General features: G+C 47.4%; 1 protein-coding gene across 1 annotated transcript; it reads right to left on the bottom strand.

Moving 5' to 3' along the window:
• LOC8066713 (probable disease resistance RPP8-like protein 2) lies at positions 4,561-14,039 on the bottom strand. The gene is made up of 5 exons (XM_021462154.1): positions 12,783-14,039; positions 10,430-11,020; positions 5,290-6,241; positions 4,675-5,205; positions 4,561-4,586 (listed from the first exon to the last, which is right to left on the bottom strand). Exons 1-5 carry the CDS (start codon positions 13,944-13,946, stop codon positions 4,561-4,563), a joined length of 3,264 nt encoding a protein of 1,087 aa, XP_021317829.1. The 5' UTR covers positions 13,947-14,039.

The following is a 17,434-nucleotide window of genomic DNA, read 5'->3' as shown; positions in this document are numbered from 1 at the left end:
TGTGAGCGTCATCACATGGCCCGCTAAGCCAGACTTCCGTCAGACTTTCGACATGCTTTAGGCCAGAGATGCGCAGTGACGACACACCCCAGCAGCGAAACCTCATCACACTAACAAGACATGAATGACCAAACCTTATCGTAGCCTGTAACCTGGACTTGCAAGAAATCTCGAGCAAGGACAAGCATAACCGTGTATCGAAAAGGAGCTGATCATCTTGGAACTCTGACAAAAAAAGACGCAGACTTGATAACAGAACTGAGTACATGTGTCCGCATGTTCTGTAAAACTGCATGGTTGCACACGATCGCATGCACAAGCGCACGATGCGCACGCCGCACCTCCGCCCAAGCCGCTGCGCCGCAGGCCATGACCGCGCGTAGAGCTATTTTGTAGGAGAGGTCGCTGAGTCTGTAAGTGTATATATTCTGCACACACGAGATCAATACGATTTGAGGTTGATCCAATCCTGCTTTATGGTATCAGCTTGGGCTTGATCCCCTGTCGCCCAGCGCTCACCTCCTCTTCCGCTGCCCGCCATGGATGTCAACCCCCTGTTCGAGTTCGGACAGTTCAGTCATGGCGGTTCCCCTTCTTCTTCCTCCTCCTCTGCTGCCTCCTTCACCGCGCCGGTCAATCCCAATGGTCCCAGCGCGAGCGTGCCGCCGCCACCACCCCCACAACACGCTCCCACCTCTCTCCAAACTGTCAACATCAAGTCGCATGTTCCGACGATCCTCGACATGGTCAACCCGAACTACCCAGAATGGAGGTGCTTCTTCGACTCCGTCGTCGGCAAGTTCGGCCTCCACTCCCACCTCGCCGCCGCCCCTACTGCCGCCGATCGTGCCGATCCGGACTGGGTCATGATCGACCAGTGCCTGGTCAATTGGATGTACAACACCATCTCGCGCGACGTCCTCCGCATCGTGCGCGTTCCCGGCGCCACCGCCTTCACCATCTGGGCTGCCATCGTCGACCTCTTCCGCGACCACCAGATGCACCGCGCCGTGTACCTGGAGGCCGAGTACCGCAGCTTGTACCAGGGTGACCTCAACATCACCGACTACACCGCCAAGCTGAAGGAGCTCTCCGACGCCCTGCGCGACCTCGGGCACACGGTGTCCGAGCGTTGGCGAGCGCCGGCGTCCCCCCTGCTGGCAATGGCACCTCTGATTGGTTCCTGGACACTGGCGCCTCGTCGCACATGGCATCTGCCCCTGGTAACTTTCCCACTGTCCAACCCCTCAACTCCTCTCCTTCGGTCACCGTAGGCAACGGCGCCTCCATGCCCGTTACTCATCTGGCCGGCTCATCCATTCCCACCTCCACATCTCCTCTCGCTCTTCACAATATTCTAGTCACACCTTCTCTGATCAAAAATCTTATTTCTGTTCGAGCACTAACCCGTGACAATGATGTATCGGTTGAATTCGATCCGTATGGATTTTCCATTAAGGATCTTCATACCCGCCAGGTGAAGCTCCGATGTGATAGCCAGGGCGATCTGTACCCACTGCAGCCACCGGCGCCTCAAGCTTTCCACGCCACCGCTATCTCCGTCGACCTTTGGCATCAGCGACTCGGACATCCGGGGCGCGATCAGCTTACAGCCGCACTGCGTTCCTTTCCGTTCAACTGCACCAAGTCAGCCGCTCATACTTGCCCTGCCTGCCAGCTCGGGAAGCATGTGCGCCTGCCCTTTAGTTCATCTTCTTCAGTTAGCTATTTCCCTTTTCAATTACTTCATTCAGACGTATGGACGTCTCCTGTACCTAGTATCTCAGGCAATAAATTTTATTTGGTAATAATTGATGACTACTCCCATTACGTCTGGACCTTCCCACTCATGAACAAATCAGACGTTGTTCCCACGTTCTTGTCATTTTGTTCATATGTCTCTCGGCAATTTCGTTTACCCATTCTTAGCTTCCAAACTGATAATGGCCGAGAATTTGATAACTTCACCCTTCGTAAGTATTTCCAGGACAACGGCATCGCATTTCGCCTCTCTTGCCCGTATACATCTGCACAGAACGGCAAGGCGGAACGCACACTGCGCACCCTGAATGATAGTGTCCGCACGATGCTCCTGCATGCTCACGCGCCGCCATCCTTTTGGGCGGAGGCCCTGGCCACAGCCACCTACCTTCTTAACCGGCGTCCCTGCCGGGCCACGGGCACTGCCACGCCGCACGAGTTCCTCTTCGGCACGCCTCCGACTTATGCGCACCTTCGCGTCTTCGGCAGCCTCTGCTACCCCAATCAATCCGCAACAGCGGCCAACAAACTCTGCGCGCGATCTGTACCTTGCGTGTTCTTGGGATATCCCTCAGATCACAAGGGTTACCGTTGCTATGATCCGCAGACACGCCGTGTTATCACTTCTCGTCATGTGGTGTTCGACGAGCTGCAATTCCCGTTCCAGCAGCAGTCTCATCGACCGGTGTGTTCTGCGCCTACTGCATCTGATGGCCTCCCAGAAGATGACCCTGTCATCACACCTGGATACCAGGCTGTACAACGGCGGGCGAGACCCCCGTCCTCTCCTGCACGGTCGGCACCTTCCTCTACACTGTCCTCGGCTGCAACTCCTACAGCGCCGGAACCACCTGCATCGCCGTCGGCAACGACACCCACAGAACCTGCGGCCGCGTCCTCAGTGTCCGGCGCCTCGCCAGGTCACTACGACGCCACACCGTCGACCAGCTCGCCACCAGGGGCATCGACGAGCTCATCGCCAGCAGCGGCTTCCTCGACACCGCCACGCACGCCCGTGGTCCTAGAACGCCATCACATGGTGACACGGGCACGCGATGGCATCTTCAAACCCAACCCGAGGTATGCCATGGCTACGACTGCAGGTGACACCGTCAACATCTCGCCCATCCCCAGCTCTGCTCGCGCAGCTCTGCGTGACCCGAACTGGCGCGAGGCGATGCAGCGCGAGTTCGACGCGCTCCAGTCCAACCACACTTGGCGGCTGGTTCCCCGGCCACCACGTGCGAATGTGGTCACCGGCAAATGGGTCTTCAAGCACAAACTTCATCCCTCGAGCGGTACAAGGCGCGATGGGTCGTCCGCGGTTTCACCCAGCGTCCCGGCATCGACTTCGGCGAGACGTTCACGCCCGTGGTCAAGCCGGCCACGATCCGCACCGTACTCACCCTTGTTGCAGGACGCCGGTGGCCAACGCGACAGCTCGACGTCTCCAACGCCTTCCTCCACGGCCACCTCGACGAACGTGTGCTGTGTCAACAGCCGATCGGCTTCGTTGACGCGACACAGCCCGACGCCGTCTGCCTCCTCTCCAAGTCCTTGTACGGCCTCCGCCAGGCACCACGGGCATGGTTCACGCGGATCGCTGGCTTCCTCGGCTCCATTGGGTTCGTCGCTACAAGATCGGACTCATCCCTGTTCGTACTACGTCGCGGATCGGACACAGCGTACCTCCTCCTCTACGTCGATGATATGGTGCTCACTGCATCTTCCGAGGCACTTCTCCAAGACATCATCGCACGACTACAGTCCGAGTTTGCCGTGAAGGACATGGGACCTCTCCATTACTTCCTCGGCGTGGACGTTCAGCACCGCGACCGTGGCTTCTTCCTATCTCAGGCGAAGTACGCTGAAGAGCTTCTGGACCGTGCCGGGATGTCAAACTGTAAGCCGGCGTTGACACCGATCGACACCAAGGCCAAGCTGCCGTCGACCACAGGTGCTGCTGTCCGTGATCCCGGCGAATACAGAAGCATCGCTGGCGCACTACAGTACTTGACCATCACCCGCCCCGACATCGCCTACGCCGTACAGCAAGCTTGTCTACATATGCATGATCCGCGCGAGTGTCATCTCGCCGTGGTCAAACGCATACTACGATATGTGCGTGGCACCATGTCGTTCGGCCTCCACCTTCACGGCACCGGCGTCCCCAAAATCATCGCCTATTCGGACGCTGACTGGGCTGGGTGCCCGGACACGCGCCGCTCAACATCCGGGTACTGCATCTTCCTCGGCGACGCCCTCGTGTCCTGGTCCTCCAAGCGCCAAGCCACCGTGTCAAGATCAAGCGCGGAGGCCGAGTACCGAGCCGTGGCGAACGCCGTGGCTGAGTGCATATGGCTTCGACAGCTGCTCCACGAGCTTCACTACGATGTACCCAGCGCCACAGTGGCCTACTGCGACAACGTCTCCGCTGTCTACATGAGCAAGAACCCGGTACACCATCGACGCACGAAGCATATCGAGCTCGACATCCACTTCGTTCGGGAACGAGTGGCTCTTGGTGAACTGCGCGTCGTTCATGTGCCAACGGATCAGCAATTCGCCGACGTGATGACCAAAGGGCTGCCGACGTTCACGTTCACCAGTTTTCGTTCCAGTCTCACCGTCGGGGCTCCCGACGCTGTCACTGCGGGGGGGTGATAACAGAACTGAGTACATGTGTCCGCATGTTCTGTAAAACTGCATGGTTGCACACGATCGCATGCACAAGCGCACGATGCGCACGCCGCACCTCCGCCCAAGCCGCTGCGCCGCAGGCCATGACCGCGCGTAGAGCTATTTTGTAGGAGAGGTCGCTGAGTCTGTAAGTGTATATATTCTGCACACACGAGATCAATACGATTTGAGGTTGATCCAATCCTGCTTTAAGACTCCGTAGCTCTTGTAGACCTGCAAGTAGATGTATCCCCTCTTGTGTTAGCACAATCATATGTAAACTCAATTTTCTGAGATTCTGAAGCTCCTTGGTCCATACTGGCAACCTGTGTAGGAGTCCATACAACTTAAGGCTCTGCAGGTTCTCTCTAGTCTTGGTGGAGATGCCATCCAAGCAGCTAGGCTGACGACTGTCCTCGTCGAGCTGTACCTGGACTGACAAGGATTTCAGATGTGCGAGGCTTGAGATGACTGAAAAAAACTTGTGGCCGTTGTTCTTGTTGATGCCTGACACCCCAAGCTTGTGCAGCTGGGTGAGGTTTTTGAGCTCCTCCAGAATGCCCTCGTCACCTGCAGCACTCACATTAAGAACACCCAGTGTGTGCAAGTTGAAAAGCTTCCCAATCCCAGTCCCTCTAGGCAACTTGACGCCATTGTGAGAGCTGTCATCAGTACGGCGGTGGATGCTCAACTTTGACAACCAGGACGCCATAGTCGTAGCCTGTATCCTGCTCTTGGGAGCTGCTGCTGCCGTTGATGGATTCTCTGGTGGTGCTTCTACTACTACTGGCAGTGGCAGGTTTCCAAATCTGCTGGTGTCTTCATCTAATGGTGCTACTATGGAGGTACCACTACCAGCACGAATGTATTGCAGCTTCTCTAGCTTGGCGATGCTCTTCGGTAGCTTGACGACAGATGTTTCCCTGATATCCAGAGTTTGGAGCTGCTTCAGATCTCCCAGGGAATCTGGCAAACGACTGATTCCAGTACACCTTCTCAGGGAGAGGAACTTCAATCGGGGCAGCAGCTTCACCATCAGCTCGACGTCACCATTTGTTACACCTGAAGACACGTCCTCCAAATCTAGCACCCGGAGAAGCCTCATCTTGTCAGAGACGAAGAATGATTCCCACCTACCAAACACTGTCAAAGACCGCAGCCGTGAAAAATCGATGCTCCCAAACACATTCCTGTCTCTGTCCCAGCTCTCGTCTATGGCAAGGTGCCGTCCCGTGCGTTGCAAGCCCCTTTTGGATTGGCCCTCCAGTCCAAAGACAAGGTTCTCTTCCATTGACCGTGAGATGATGTATTCACGTAGGAAGCCATTGACCTGGCACTTAGCCATCATCACGCTGCTCCTGCGTTGGCCTTGAACCTGGATCATGCTCAGATTGACGAGCCTGGAAAAGGACATCTCCCCGTTCTCCTCTGCTATTCTTTCTTTATTGTCTCTAGCATATCCCTCCGCAATCCAACGCCTCACCAAACGCCTCCGCCGGATGGTGTTGTTCAGAGGGAAGATTAACAGGTAGAAGATACATGGCTTCAGAAAATCCGGGCAGGAATGGAAGTAGGAAAGTAGCCATGCATACAAATCTTCTAGGTTTTCTCTGATATATAGTGGGTTTGCCTCCAGCACAGAGACAAGGTTATCTTTTCTGAGGGAATCATGCAACCCTATATATGAGCCGGACAGGCAAATATCAGCTGCAGCACATATTACTTTGGGAAGTCCGCCACACTTGCGCACAATGTTGCGCCTTCCTTCCTCATCAATCATATCGCCTATCCGACCTCCGACCTATTGTTCAAACAATAGAATAATACCCCAAACGTTAATTAGTAGAAGCTTCGAAGTTCCATCTGTTAAAAAAATGTAAATTCTAATTTCAGCAATGTGTTCCTCGTTCCTTGGATGATGAACTCTAGTGGCACATTTGGTTGGGGGTAATTGAAAAAAAGGAGGGAATGGAAACTTGGATGTAGTAGTTTACAAACTTTTTGTTTGTTTCGTAGTGTAGAAGTTTTGATGGCAAGAGAAATGGGAGTCTTGAGGACCAACTCACACCAATCACTCCCATAGGTGAGGGATGAGAATTGGGTGGGAGTTGCACTTCTAATCAAAGATGAATGTATCATCATATCTATCATAAATTTTTATATATTTTTTCACTCAAAAACCCACACACTAAATAGAGTATTGTAAGGAAAATGGCAACTAAGCTAGGGCCATAGTTGATTTTGGTGATTGTGTGACAACATGACAAATTGACTTGTATACAAGGTTTTAGTTCAATGGATGCAAAGATATATGGACATGGAAAAAGACAACATGGAGATCCAGCGATCATCACCTCAAAGGACATAAAGCCACTTAGAAGGCCTTAGAAGACTACATGCAGTCCAAGACACCAAGTGATCAGAGCCTGGACAACAAGACACAAAGAAACAGAGAAAATGGGCACCAAATAGTAGCACAGAACCCTCAAGTGATGGGCACTAGAGCTTAAGGCCCAACCCTCACCTAGGGTTTGGTTTTAGTGCTTTAACACTCACCGGAAAGCTCCAGTGGTGCTGGAGTTGGGAGCACCAAAAAATACTTGCTAAGTGAAGTGGGCTAAGGTTTTGCCTCACTTAACTCTCTATTGATGCTCAAGTGAAAAGCACCAGAGCTTAGGGAAAAAGAAATTGAGGAGGCTTGCTAGAATTGTGCAGAGAAGGATCAAGAGCACACAAAAACTCTGGTGGGAGCATCGGAGAAATTAAGAAATAGTGCACAGAGGTTTCTGCATAGAAGACAGAGGGGCACCAAAAAGCTCTAGTGGGTGCACCGGAGAAAGACCCCCAATGGTTGACTACAATAGCTAGTCCATGTTGCATCACAAGATTTTTCAGGTGGTAGCATCAGACCTTTCCAATGCTCACTGCATGAGTGTGTCTACCACCAATGACTATATTGACAGGGGAGGCTATAAAAACCCCTTTGGATGGCCTTGTAGTGGTTGTTAGAATGTGCTAAAGTTGAAGAATAGTTGAGGCTCTATTCTAAGTGCTCTGGGCACCAAAGGTGCTTAAGGATTTACTAGGTGATTAGCATAGTACCTTGTGAAGTGCTTAGGCTAGTTAGATCACCATATTGGTGCTTTGCTTTAGGATTAGGTTTAGTGTTTAGCAAGGTTCACATACCTCTTGCTACTTGGTGCTTGCGCCCACTATTTTTTTACAGTAGGGGCTTGTAATCTTGTGAGATCATGCTAATTGTGTCTTTAGTGTAGCCACCTAGCTTCTACCAGAAGGAACGAGGCTTTGTGATGTTTTGGTTGGAAGCTTTATAGTGAAAACGGCAAAGCAGTACGAGAGAGGCTATCTCGAAGACTAAATTGCACATGGGGAGGCCTGAGGGCTAGCTATATAGTTACTTGACTGAGAGCTTGGCCCTTTGCAAAGGAATTCAACAATGACAAAGGGGAGAGGAGCTTCCTAATAACCCCAAAAATCATCAATAGGACTTACATTTTCTAACCCTTTAAACTTCCACATTTCCTTATGTTCTAGGTTATAGTCTAGTTGGCTAGGTTCCCAGGATTGGAACCTATGGTGCAAAACTCTTTTGGGTTAGTTATACCAACATTTAGCAAACTCTTTTGATGTCTCTTGCATAGATTTTGTTAATTAGGCAAAATAAGCCGGTAGTAACTTTTTATGTGACATATTTCACCCCCTCTTAGGTGTCATGGTGCCTTCTGTATGAATTCCTTCTTGAACTCTACTTATTTATGTCCACAAACCAAAGAAAGGATTAGGATGAAAAATTAAATCGCCACCTTAATTCCCTCTATCACCTTGCACAACTTGTTCCCATGACCCTTCGCATGTAGTAGCCAAACATATCATAGATGTCAAGATAGAAGACAAGCTCTGTGCTCTTAGTAATGGGCCAACTTGGCTATATAAGGGTAGTGAGCAAGCAGTGACATGTGGCCCATGAGCCTCCAAAGTTAGGCCAACCAATCTAAGTCCACTAGCCCTTGTAGGGTTCCCCAAATTACACATCAATATTATTTGTCGCATACACAATAAGTAGAATCACCAGTCACGTATAACTGGCAAGCAGGCCCTTTCTTCACTTCCTCCATCATCACGATGCTCAGGCATTGTTGTTTTAAAGGTTTTTTTTGTGTGTTGCCAGGGAGAAAGGAAGGTTCATTCCTTCAAGCCCTAAAGATCATTGAGGAGGCCGATGGACTAGCCATGGAGGTGAACAAGATGGCAGTGAGGCAAGGCAATGGTGGGGGACAATGGTTGGATGAAGCTAATAGTGGATACAAAAGCTTGATGCATGGTTAACGTGATGGCAGCTGTGCAAGTCAAGAAACTGGCTAATCTAGGGAAGGCTGGTGGTGAGGGAGCATCGTGGCCTTTGGTGATAGCATCAATTCTAGATGCCCTGGTGATGTGTATCGACACCCCCACACAAAAATCCTCAATCTTGTGATCCCCTGTCCAGTCATTGCTCATGCCTTCATGTACACACATTTAACAAGGCATAGCATGGACATATGCATATGCGTTGAGATCGAGCATCAAACTGGCAAGCGGCAACCACCGAGGGAGAGTGGTGCCCCTACTCTCTCTATATATCCCTCAAATAATGCAATCTTAAAGAGCCAACATATATCAGATATTGGACTAGATATTGCATGCTCTCAAAATCTAATAGGACTAAAGTGATTAAGGAGCTAATCAAGATATGATTGAAGTGTTAGTCATGAATTGGAACCCACTCAAAGATCGAGTTAATTGTTGATCTACGACAATAGTCAATGGTTGAGCTCGAGTTACATATGTATATCGATATTCTGCAATAATATGGTAGTTTGTGATCATGGCTAATAACGGGAGTTCTGCTTCGATGGCCCTCTTAAAAAAACTTTGCAGGAATCTTAAAGCTACTAATAATAATTAATTAAATTTATTTTTGTCACAGGTCTAATTAGGCCTTATATGACTGACCCTACTCAAGTTGAAGCCAACCCCAGCGCAAGCCACCCGATTCAACACTCCACACCATCTGCTTCAAGTTCAATCGGTTTTCTCTATCCGCACGTATTGATCAGAGAAACAGCCAACCAACACCGAGATGGCTGATGGCGGCGGCACCAGACCTCTGCTACCGAGGGTACCTTCGCTGTGCTGCATGCATACCCGCCCAACCGCCTATGGTAGCAGCGGCATACGAGATGAGATGGGTGGGCAGCTTAGCCGGACACCCATCGCCGCCCACAAGCGGCATGGTGCCCATATTCCGACGCCCCTATGCACACGCGGTGAGCTCCACCATCTGCGGGGGATATTCGGTGATGAGTCAGCCATGAGTTTCCCATGTTTCCTCTCCCTTCTCGTGGCCAAAGTCCCTTCCTATCCATTCTCCCATGCCCCATATTCAAACTGGAAGGAACTAGTGGCGGATCCAGAAACAACTCAAAGAGGGGGGGATAAAAATAGTGCAAGGTATTCTAAGGGCACATCAGCTAGGGCTAAATCTATATTTTTAGGGTTATCTTAGGCGGCACAAAAGAATTGTTAAAGAAATTTCTGGGCCGCGCCCCGGGCTGCAGCCCGGGCAGCCCGGGGCCTGGATCCGCCACTAGAAGGAACTGCTAATGTAGTCTAGTGTGAAATCAAAATTGCAGATATGGATGCTTTCTGCCCTGGTGCTTCTTCTGAATCAAAGAGGCAATCGAGCTTCATGTTCTGAATCAAAATTGCTAAGCAGAAGGCGAGGTCTGGTGGATAGGGCCAGCCCTAATCCAGACCCATGAAGAAAATAATTTTAACTAATTACCACTAGCTTCAAGTTCCGTGAAATTTTTGAAGAGGATCATTAGAGCAAAACCCAATAACACAGGTTACACACAAACTTAAGGGGTTAGAGCAGTATTTACATGAATTACAAGAATGATTACTAAATAAAGTAAATGAAACATACCTTATCTTGGAAGAGTTCCATGGCGTGGTGAATTTCGAGACCTTGAACATTCAGCACTGAGTAGCTGTCTGATGCGCAGTGTTTGGCAACACTTTCTTCATTGGTAATGACAACAATGCAGGCTAGAGATAAATTTGCAATGTCCCAGACAGCTTTTATCAAGTCCCATTCTTCTATTGACTGCAAACCATCGATAACAATGAAGGAGCGGGGATGCTTCAGCAGATATTCGCGGCACGCTTGAATTGGGTCTTTGAAAGTTGGCATTATGCCGCGTTGGAGATACCCAAGATTCAAATCTAGAAGCAAGCTCCGTGACAAGTTGGTTAAGTCCAATGGATGGGATACATCCACCCAACCAAACATGTGATCAGTCCATCCAGTTAGTAGCTTGTAGTACAGGTTCTTGATAAGAAATGTTTTGCCAACACCAGACATCCCCCAGATAGATACCACGCGGCCATTGAAGCGGGTGCAAAAGAGGCTGTATAAATCCTCTTCGTGACCAATAAGTTCATGTTGGTTTAGCCACTCACGTGCAGTTTTCAGCTTCATGTTCACCACGGTTTCCTCAACATTTCCATCCGCCTCCTGCAAAAGAAATTAAAAATCAATGTCATGTGGGGTTGATTTATTTTGTTTTCTGGAAAATGACATCTTCCTAACTTTTCTGGCCCAGGAACAGGAACATGGTCTTCCATGTTCCAGGAATGTCCACATTCCAAGGACTGAAACATTTACGTTCCCACGTTATAAAACAGCACCCCATGTTTCTTTTCCCGTGTCGTCATGTTCCCATTCCTGTTCCCGTTTCCTCATGGGAACATGTATGTTAATTCATGCCATGTTTCCTACTAATAGTTAACAATCACATCTGTTAACAAATGAATACCAAAAAGGGACCATAGAAGATTTAATTCCAAGCTAATCACTAGAGGATAGAGTATGATTTTAGGAAGTATCAGAAACTGTTTTAATAATTTTTGAGCTAAAACAAAATTTCTAAGATTAAATCGGATTTTAAGATTTTTAATTAGATATTTCACTAGAAAATATTATTGTATATTTTCAAAAAGAATATTTGTAGTCCTATTTAACCCCTTCACACTAACCTCGAGCCATGTAGGATGGTTGATGTGGCACCTCATTAGCTAAAACCATTCTCTAAACCACCTAGTGTATAAACAAAACAGTTCTAAAAGTTGAAGGGACTATGAAAATAGTTGACAGTGGCGGTGTGTTTTGAAAGAATATTTCTTAAAAATTGTGCTCACATTTTGGGTCCAGACTGGTTTAATGTCTTGAGTGACTTGAGGAATAAGCAAACTCTATCCAAACACTAGGAAGCTCTCTATGACCATTAATTAGGGTGATCAACTAAAAAAATAATGATGTGGTATTGGAATTAAGAAAGAGAGAAGGAAATTGTTTCCTATATAAGAAATTATATTTACACGAGAACTAAGATATGGACGTATATAATATGTGAATGATAGGAGAATGAAGAACATTCATTGCTATTATGATTTTTTTATATAGTGTCTATATGATTTGGTAAGTATAGAAACTATCTCATAGCCATGATACAATGTACAGTAGGAATTATTTCTACATCTCTATCCCCTCATGGTTAGATATAGTACCATTATGCAATGCATTAGGAATGGCCTTAGAATGAATGCAAAGAGCTAGTTATGTGTTATGGCCAATTTGTTGCACAATTTCTTTGAGACACAATAACTCAACAGGTAAAAATCAATTACCTATTGAGTTCCTGTGTCTTTACGTATTGAGTTATTGTGTCTTTAGATATGTATCGATAGGTAAAAATTATGGACAAATCCTTGGAAAAAATATCACAAAAAATGCTGAGAAAACAGCAAAAATCTTGTGGTGGTGTTTCCTCATATTTCCTCTGTCCTAAAATATAAGGAATCCTCAAAGTCGAAATATCATAATTTTTAACCGGATTTCTAAAATAGAACAATAGCATTTACGACATCAAATTAGCATAAATTAGACAATGCAGTTTCATTATTTGCCTCTTTGGTGCGGTACATATTAATAATCTTTCACTATAATTTTATTAGTCAAATTAAGATGCTTTGATATAGAACGAACTTTGATCCCTTGTATTTTATTTTAGGACAGATCGGAGGGATACGTAATTAATGAATAATAAAGATATGTAACGATTATTGAAGATCTGAATTGCAGAACATGGTGAAGTCAAAATTAGAAATAAAATTAAGGCAGTAAAGGGTACTTTTTTTCTTTTTGGGGACAGGCCAGGGGGGTACATGCATCATGCATGCATGTTTGGTTGAAAATAAATAATTTATCGTGGTTTGATCATATATACCTGCTTGAAAACGACATAGACAGAATGATCGGCCGAGAACTTCTCCAGCTCCGAAACACGATGCGGATGTCCGACACACAAGCTTGCCATTCCAAGCTGTTGCGTGTGCACGACGATGCAGCTGCCGTCGTTCTTGTCAGGTAGGTAGGCTCTGACGGCCTCCCAGTCAACCATGGTGGACGACAAATCTTCCAAGACCACTAGGTACTTATGCTTGCTCATTTGCTTCTTGAACTCCTCAACGATTACGCCACCATCTGCCGCCACCATCACCTCCGTCGGCTCCATGACATCTCCTGGTACCTCTTGTTGTGGGCAATAGTTTTTGTAGAATTGCGCCAGCAAGCTCCGGATGAACTCGTCAGGATTGAAGGGATGCATCAGTTTCACCCAGGCACGGCATCTGAAGCTGCTGCAGGTTTCTGGGTCGTCATACGCCTTCCTGATGGACATCATCCCCAGATCGCTTCTTGTTCCCACCACTGAGATGACTCGAAGGACACCGGCTGCGGCGGTCGACGACATAGGGGAGCCCTGCTCCTGATGAGGGCATGTAGTATCTTTCTTGTTGATCAACGTGGCAAGATCCACTGGACTGCTCAGGTTCTCCGCTGCATACCTCACCATAGAAAAGATGCCGCCAGATGATGCTGCTGCTGCAGTAGTGGTCACTACAGCCTGCTGCTGCGTCTGCGTCTGCTTGTTGCCAGGCTTCTTGGAGCTAGAATCACCGACGCGGCTATAGCGCATGTTCCGGTGACCCATGGCGTCAACCCTTGCCTTGAGCAGCTCCATGTCGGCGACGGTGGCGTCCAGATCGGCCCCGGGCGGCGCAGCCGGCACGCAGGACGGCGGTAGCAAGCGGCGCCACCAGTTGGATTTGTCTTCCAGGTGGACACCAGACTCGATGCAGTCCTCCACGTCTAACGCCATGTTGCGCACTTGCCTCACCAAGGTTCGCGTCACGTCGTCGTCGGTGACGTGGTCCTTGGCGACGTTGAGGACAGAGTGCATCATCTCGAACTCATCCGAGATAAGCATCAGGTCACGCTGCACGCCCTTCTTCAGCTTCGCCTCCTCCTCCATCGCCGATTTAGCCATCGTCAGCGTCCCCTCCACCGCCGACTTGGCCAACCCAAGCACAAGGTCCGCCATTGCTGCTACCCTCTCAGCCTCAGACTCTCAGTCTCCCCCTCCTATTTTCTCCTTAATTTGCTGCGTGTTCTCTGTGGTGGAACCAACAGCTAGTAAGCGTGCAAATGTGAGAGCAAGTCCGGTGCTGATGGAGCATTGCAATTTATAGAAACATCGTCTGGAGCAAAGAGGCTGAATTGTGAAGCCAAGAACATTTTGTGTTTTCGACGTGCGAAGTTAATTACCGGCGAGCACTCAAGGTAGGTACTTGTCCAGGCAAAGCACAAAAAGCAAGCATCCAGGTTCTCATGTAGATATATCCTTTCACTTTTATTCTTTGCGCTTGTGGCAAGCAAAGAAGCGATGCTTGCTGCTAATGATAGCTATAAGAAGAGTCTTTTCCGATCGAGGTGTACATGCCAAAGTCAAAGGCACAAAGAAATCCATTGTACACGAAAGGTAATGTATAGCAGTTGGAGCATATAACAGGGAAGAGCACGTAAATGAAATGGTCATCATCGTTGTCAGACTATCACCGTTAGTTTGTGTCTTGAACTATCTATAAGCTGATTTGCAAAATAAAAAAAAAATCATAACTTTCTCATGTGAGGTTGAATCGAGATAAACTTTATATTAAAATTCCAAGAATTTATGTAATATAGTTACAAACTTACTACCAGCATTTTATTTTGTTAGAGCATCTTCAAGAAGCTGCATATCTCTTTAGAGATTGGTCTTTGTTAATAGATTTTTAGAAGCAGCAGATCGCTAGCTTGTTTTCATTAATGAACTGTCCACTTCTGAAAATCGAAGTGTATTTTAGAGACACGTAAGTTAATAAATTTAGTTGTCTGGTGTGAGCTGGGATCGTCTTAAAGCGATCAGCACTAATATGTGAATAGCGCAATATATATAAGTCATAACGAGGCATATGTATCGCTAAGAGCAATCCCAACCCATAAATTAGGATAGTTAATTTTTATATATTTATTAATTATCATCTCTAATAAGTAAAAAAAATTAGGATAGTTTTCACTACTACAACAAGCCAACGGTTGGCCCAACCGTCCCTCTTATGGGCTTTTAGTGTAGAGATGGCTGGCCGAACCGCCCTTGCAAATACCATTTGTAAGAGTAGCTGAAAACACTAGTATTTGTAAGGGCGGCTCAAAACACCATCCGCTCTTACAAATTGGATTTGTATAACCACCATTTGTAAGGGCGGCTGCAGCACTAGCCGCCCCTACAGTCTGTATCTGCAGGGGCGGTTCAATCTGGAACCACCCCTACAGTTGATTTTCCAGCAAAAAAATTTAAATTCAAATCCAAATTTGACCATAGCATGTAATATATAATTCAAATCCAAATCTGACCACCATATATATACATATATTGATCCACAAACACAAGAGCACGATATATATAAACCACAATTACAAGCCATATTTCATAAGTTCAAAAGTCCAATTCATAAAGTCCATCATTACGATATTACATAGCCATAATTCATAAGTTCAAATAGTTTCACAAGTCCAAACCAGTCCAGATTGTTATCAACGGCCTAAAGCTAGCCTATGAGTCCTATGGATGTATTGGTACCTAGGATTACTATCCAAGTTGGAAGATCGATCATAGTAATTAAGTGCCTTTGGAAGAAACAACCTCGTCCATGATGAAGCCACAAAGGTCGCCAATGAGCTCCAAGAGTTCACCATCCTTGTATACCTCCCTCTTTTGGTGTTTCTCTTCCTTCCACTATAAGAGAACAGGTTTAGGTCTACTATTTCATAACATAATCTAAGTTTTCATACTACGAGCGAAGAAAGTGTCAAACTAACCATATTAGAGTGTCTCCTGTAGGCACTAGTGGTACTCATCATACAACATACTCCCTCCATACCTCAATTAGGTGACGTTTTGGGCACCTATGCCATTTTCTTAAAGGTTGACGTTCTGGATTAAACACACTAAACTTAGACGCGAATACCCTCTGTTGCCGCGCGCATCCGTCTGTTCAGCTGCAGCCGCATGCCCGCATTCAAGGCGACGTCTCGGTCCCTACTCCCAACGGACGCACGCATGCAAGCAGACCCACGCATGCAAGCAGCAGCAGACTCACGCATGCAAGCCGCGAGGCCACAAGGTATCCAACAGCCGCGCTCGCTTCGTATCCCAACAGCCGCGTTCGCTATTTCTAGCCCGTCGCCGATCGCCGCCAGTCGCCATTCTTCTCGCTCGAGTTTGCTGGAATGGCGTCGTCTTCGCAGGAGACGAAGACGTCGGAGTCTGTGAAGTCGACGGCTGACTCGCTAGAGCTCGTGCCGGAGTCCGTGAAGACGAGCCGGAGGAGGATGAATAAAAAAAAAGCAAACAATAAAATACTGTCATTTTCTTACCAATATTGCCATCTTATTGTAAGCCAACGTTTAGATCAAATCCCAAGTCATTGTTCTCTAATGGCAAGTTTAAATCAAATGCAGCCATAGCAAGAAAATAGAAGTAGAAAAGGAAAGAGTGGATGACGTTTGGAACACTGGAAGAGAAAGGAGTACTCTGTTGCATGTTAAATAGAGCGTGCTCTGGTAGACGGACAGACGCTGGCCTGCAAATCGCGCCAACAGGGGAAAAAACGCGCGCCATCAGCAAAAAAAAAAAAACGCCTACAGTGCCATGCAAAATGTGACCTAATAACCAGTAGAGAACGGAATCTTTCATGTCTAGGGAACACCTTCGGTTCCATTTAATAAGGGCAAAACCGGAAGATTAGCCTCTAATTAATGACTCCTTGGTAAGCACAATCATGTCCTAAACGTCATCTAATCCTGGTATGGAGGGAGTATGTAATATCCACAATGTAGACTCTCAGGCCTCTGCTTGAGACACTGTGCGTTTTGTATATGGAAATAAGTAAATGCTATTGACAAATCATGTAATGAAGAGTTACTACTATGTAGCACTATGCTCGCCCTAAACAATTGAACATCACATGTCCAAGGTTATATTTGAGGACATTGTTTAGCAATAATACGTAAGACTAAATTCTTCTGTACTTCCTCCATTCCAAATTATAGATCATTTTAATTTTCTTGGACAGTCCAAGTTTGACATGCTTCCAGTTGTAGCAATCTAAATGGATTCCAGTCGCAGTAACACAGAAAAGTCTCAAGCTCCATGCATCCTGGATTGAGTGAATCTTGTTACTACTGCCAAATGATTCTTGCTGGGACATCAAGGTCCATAACACTTCTCCAGCATTTCCATGTCAATATTGTCACAGGAACTCTGTCGTACTAATATGAATAATCGGTGGCCTTCTTCTACGCCTAGTATTTGTGTACGTTGGCAAGGATGCCCAAAAATTCCTGTTAAACAGATACCAACGTAGCCGTTGCCTTCCTCCAATCCAAGAGAGAAAAAGGTCCGAACCGAAGACCAGTGGTGGCGCTGATGGGTGAAGCGAGAGCGTCGGAGTAGCCTAACCTGTCCAAGTGCTGGGCTGCACTTCTCTG

Source organism: Sorghum bicolor, chromosome 5 (assembly GCF_000003195.3).
Source record: "Sorghum bicolor cultivar BTx623 chromosome 5, Sorghum_bicolor_NCBIv3, whole genome shotgun sequence".
Lineage (NCBI taxonomy): Eukaryota > Viridiplantae > Streptophyta > Magnoliopsida > Poales > Poaceae > Sorghum > Sorghum bicolor.
Note: the sequence above shows the minus strand (reverse complement) of the source record. Positions and strands in the feature narration are given on the sequence as shown.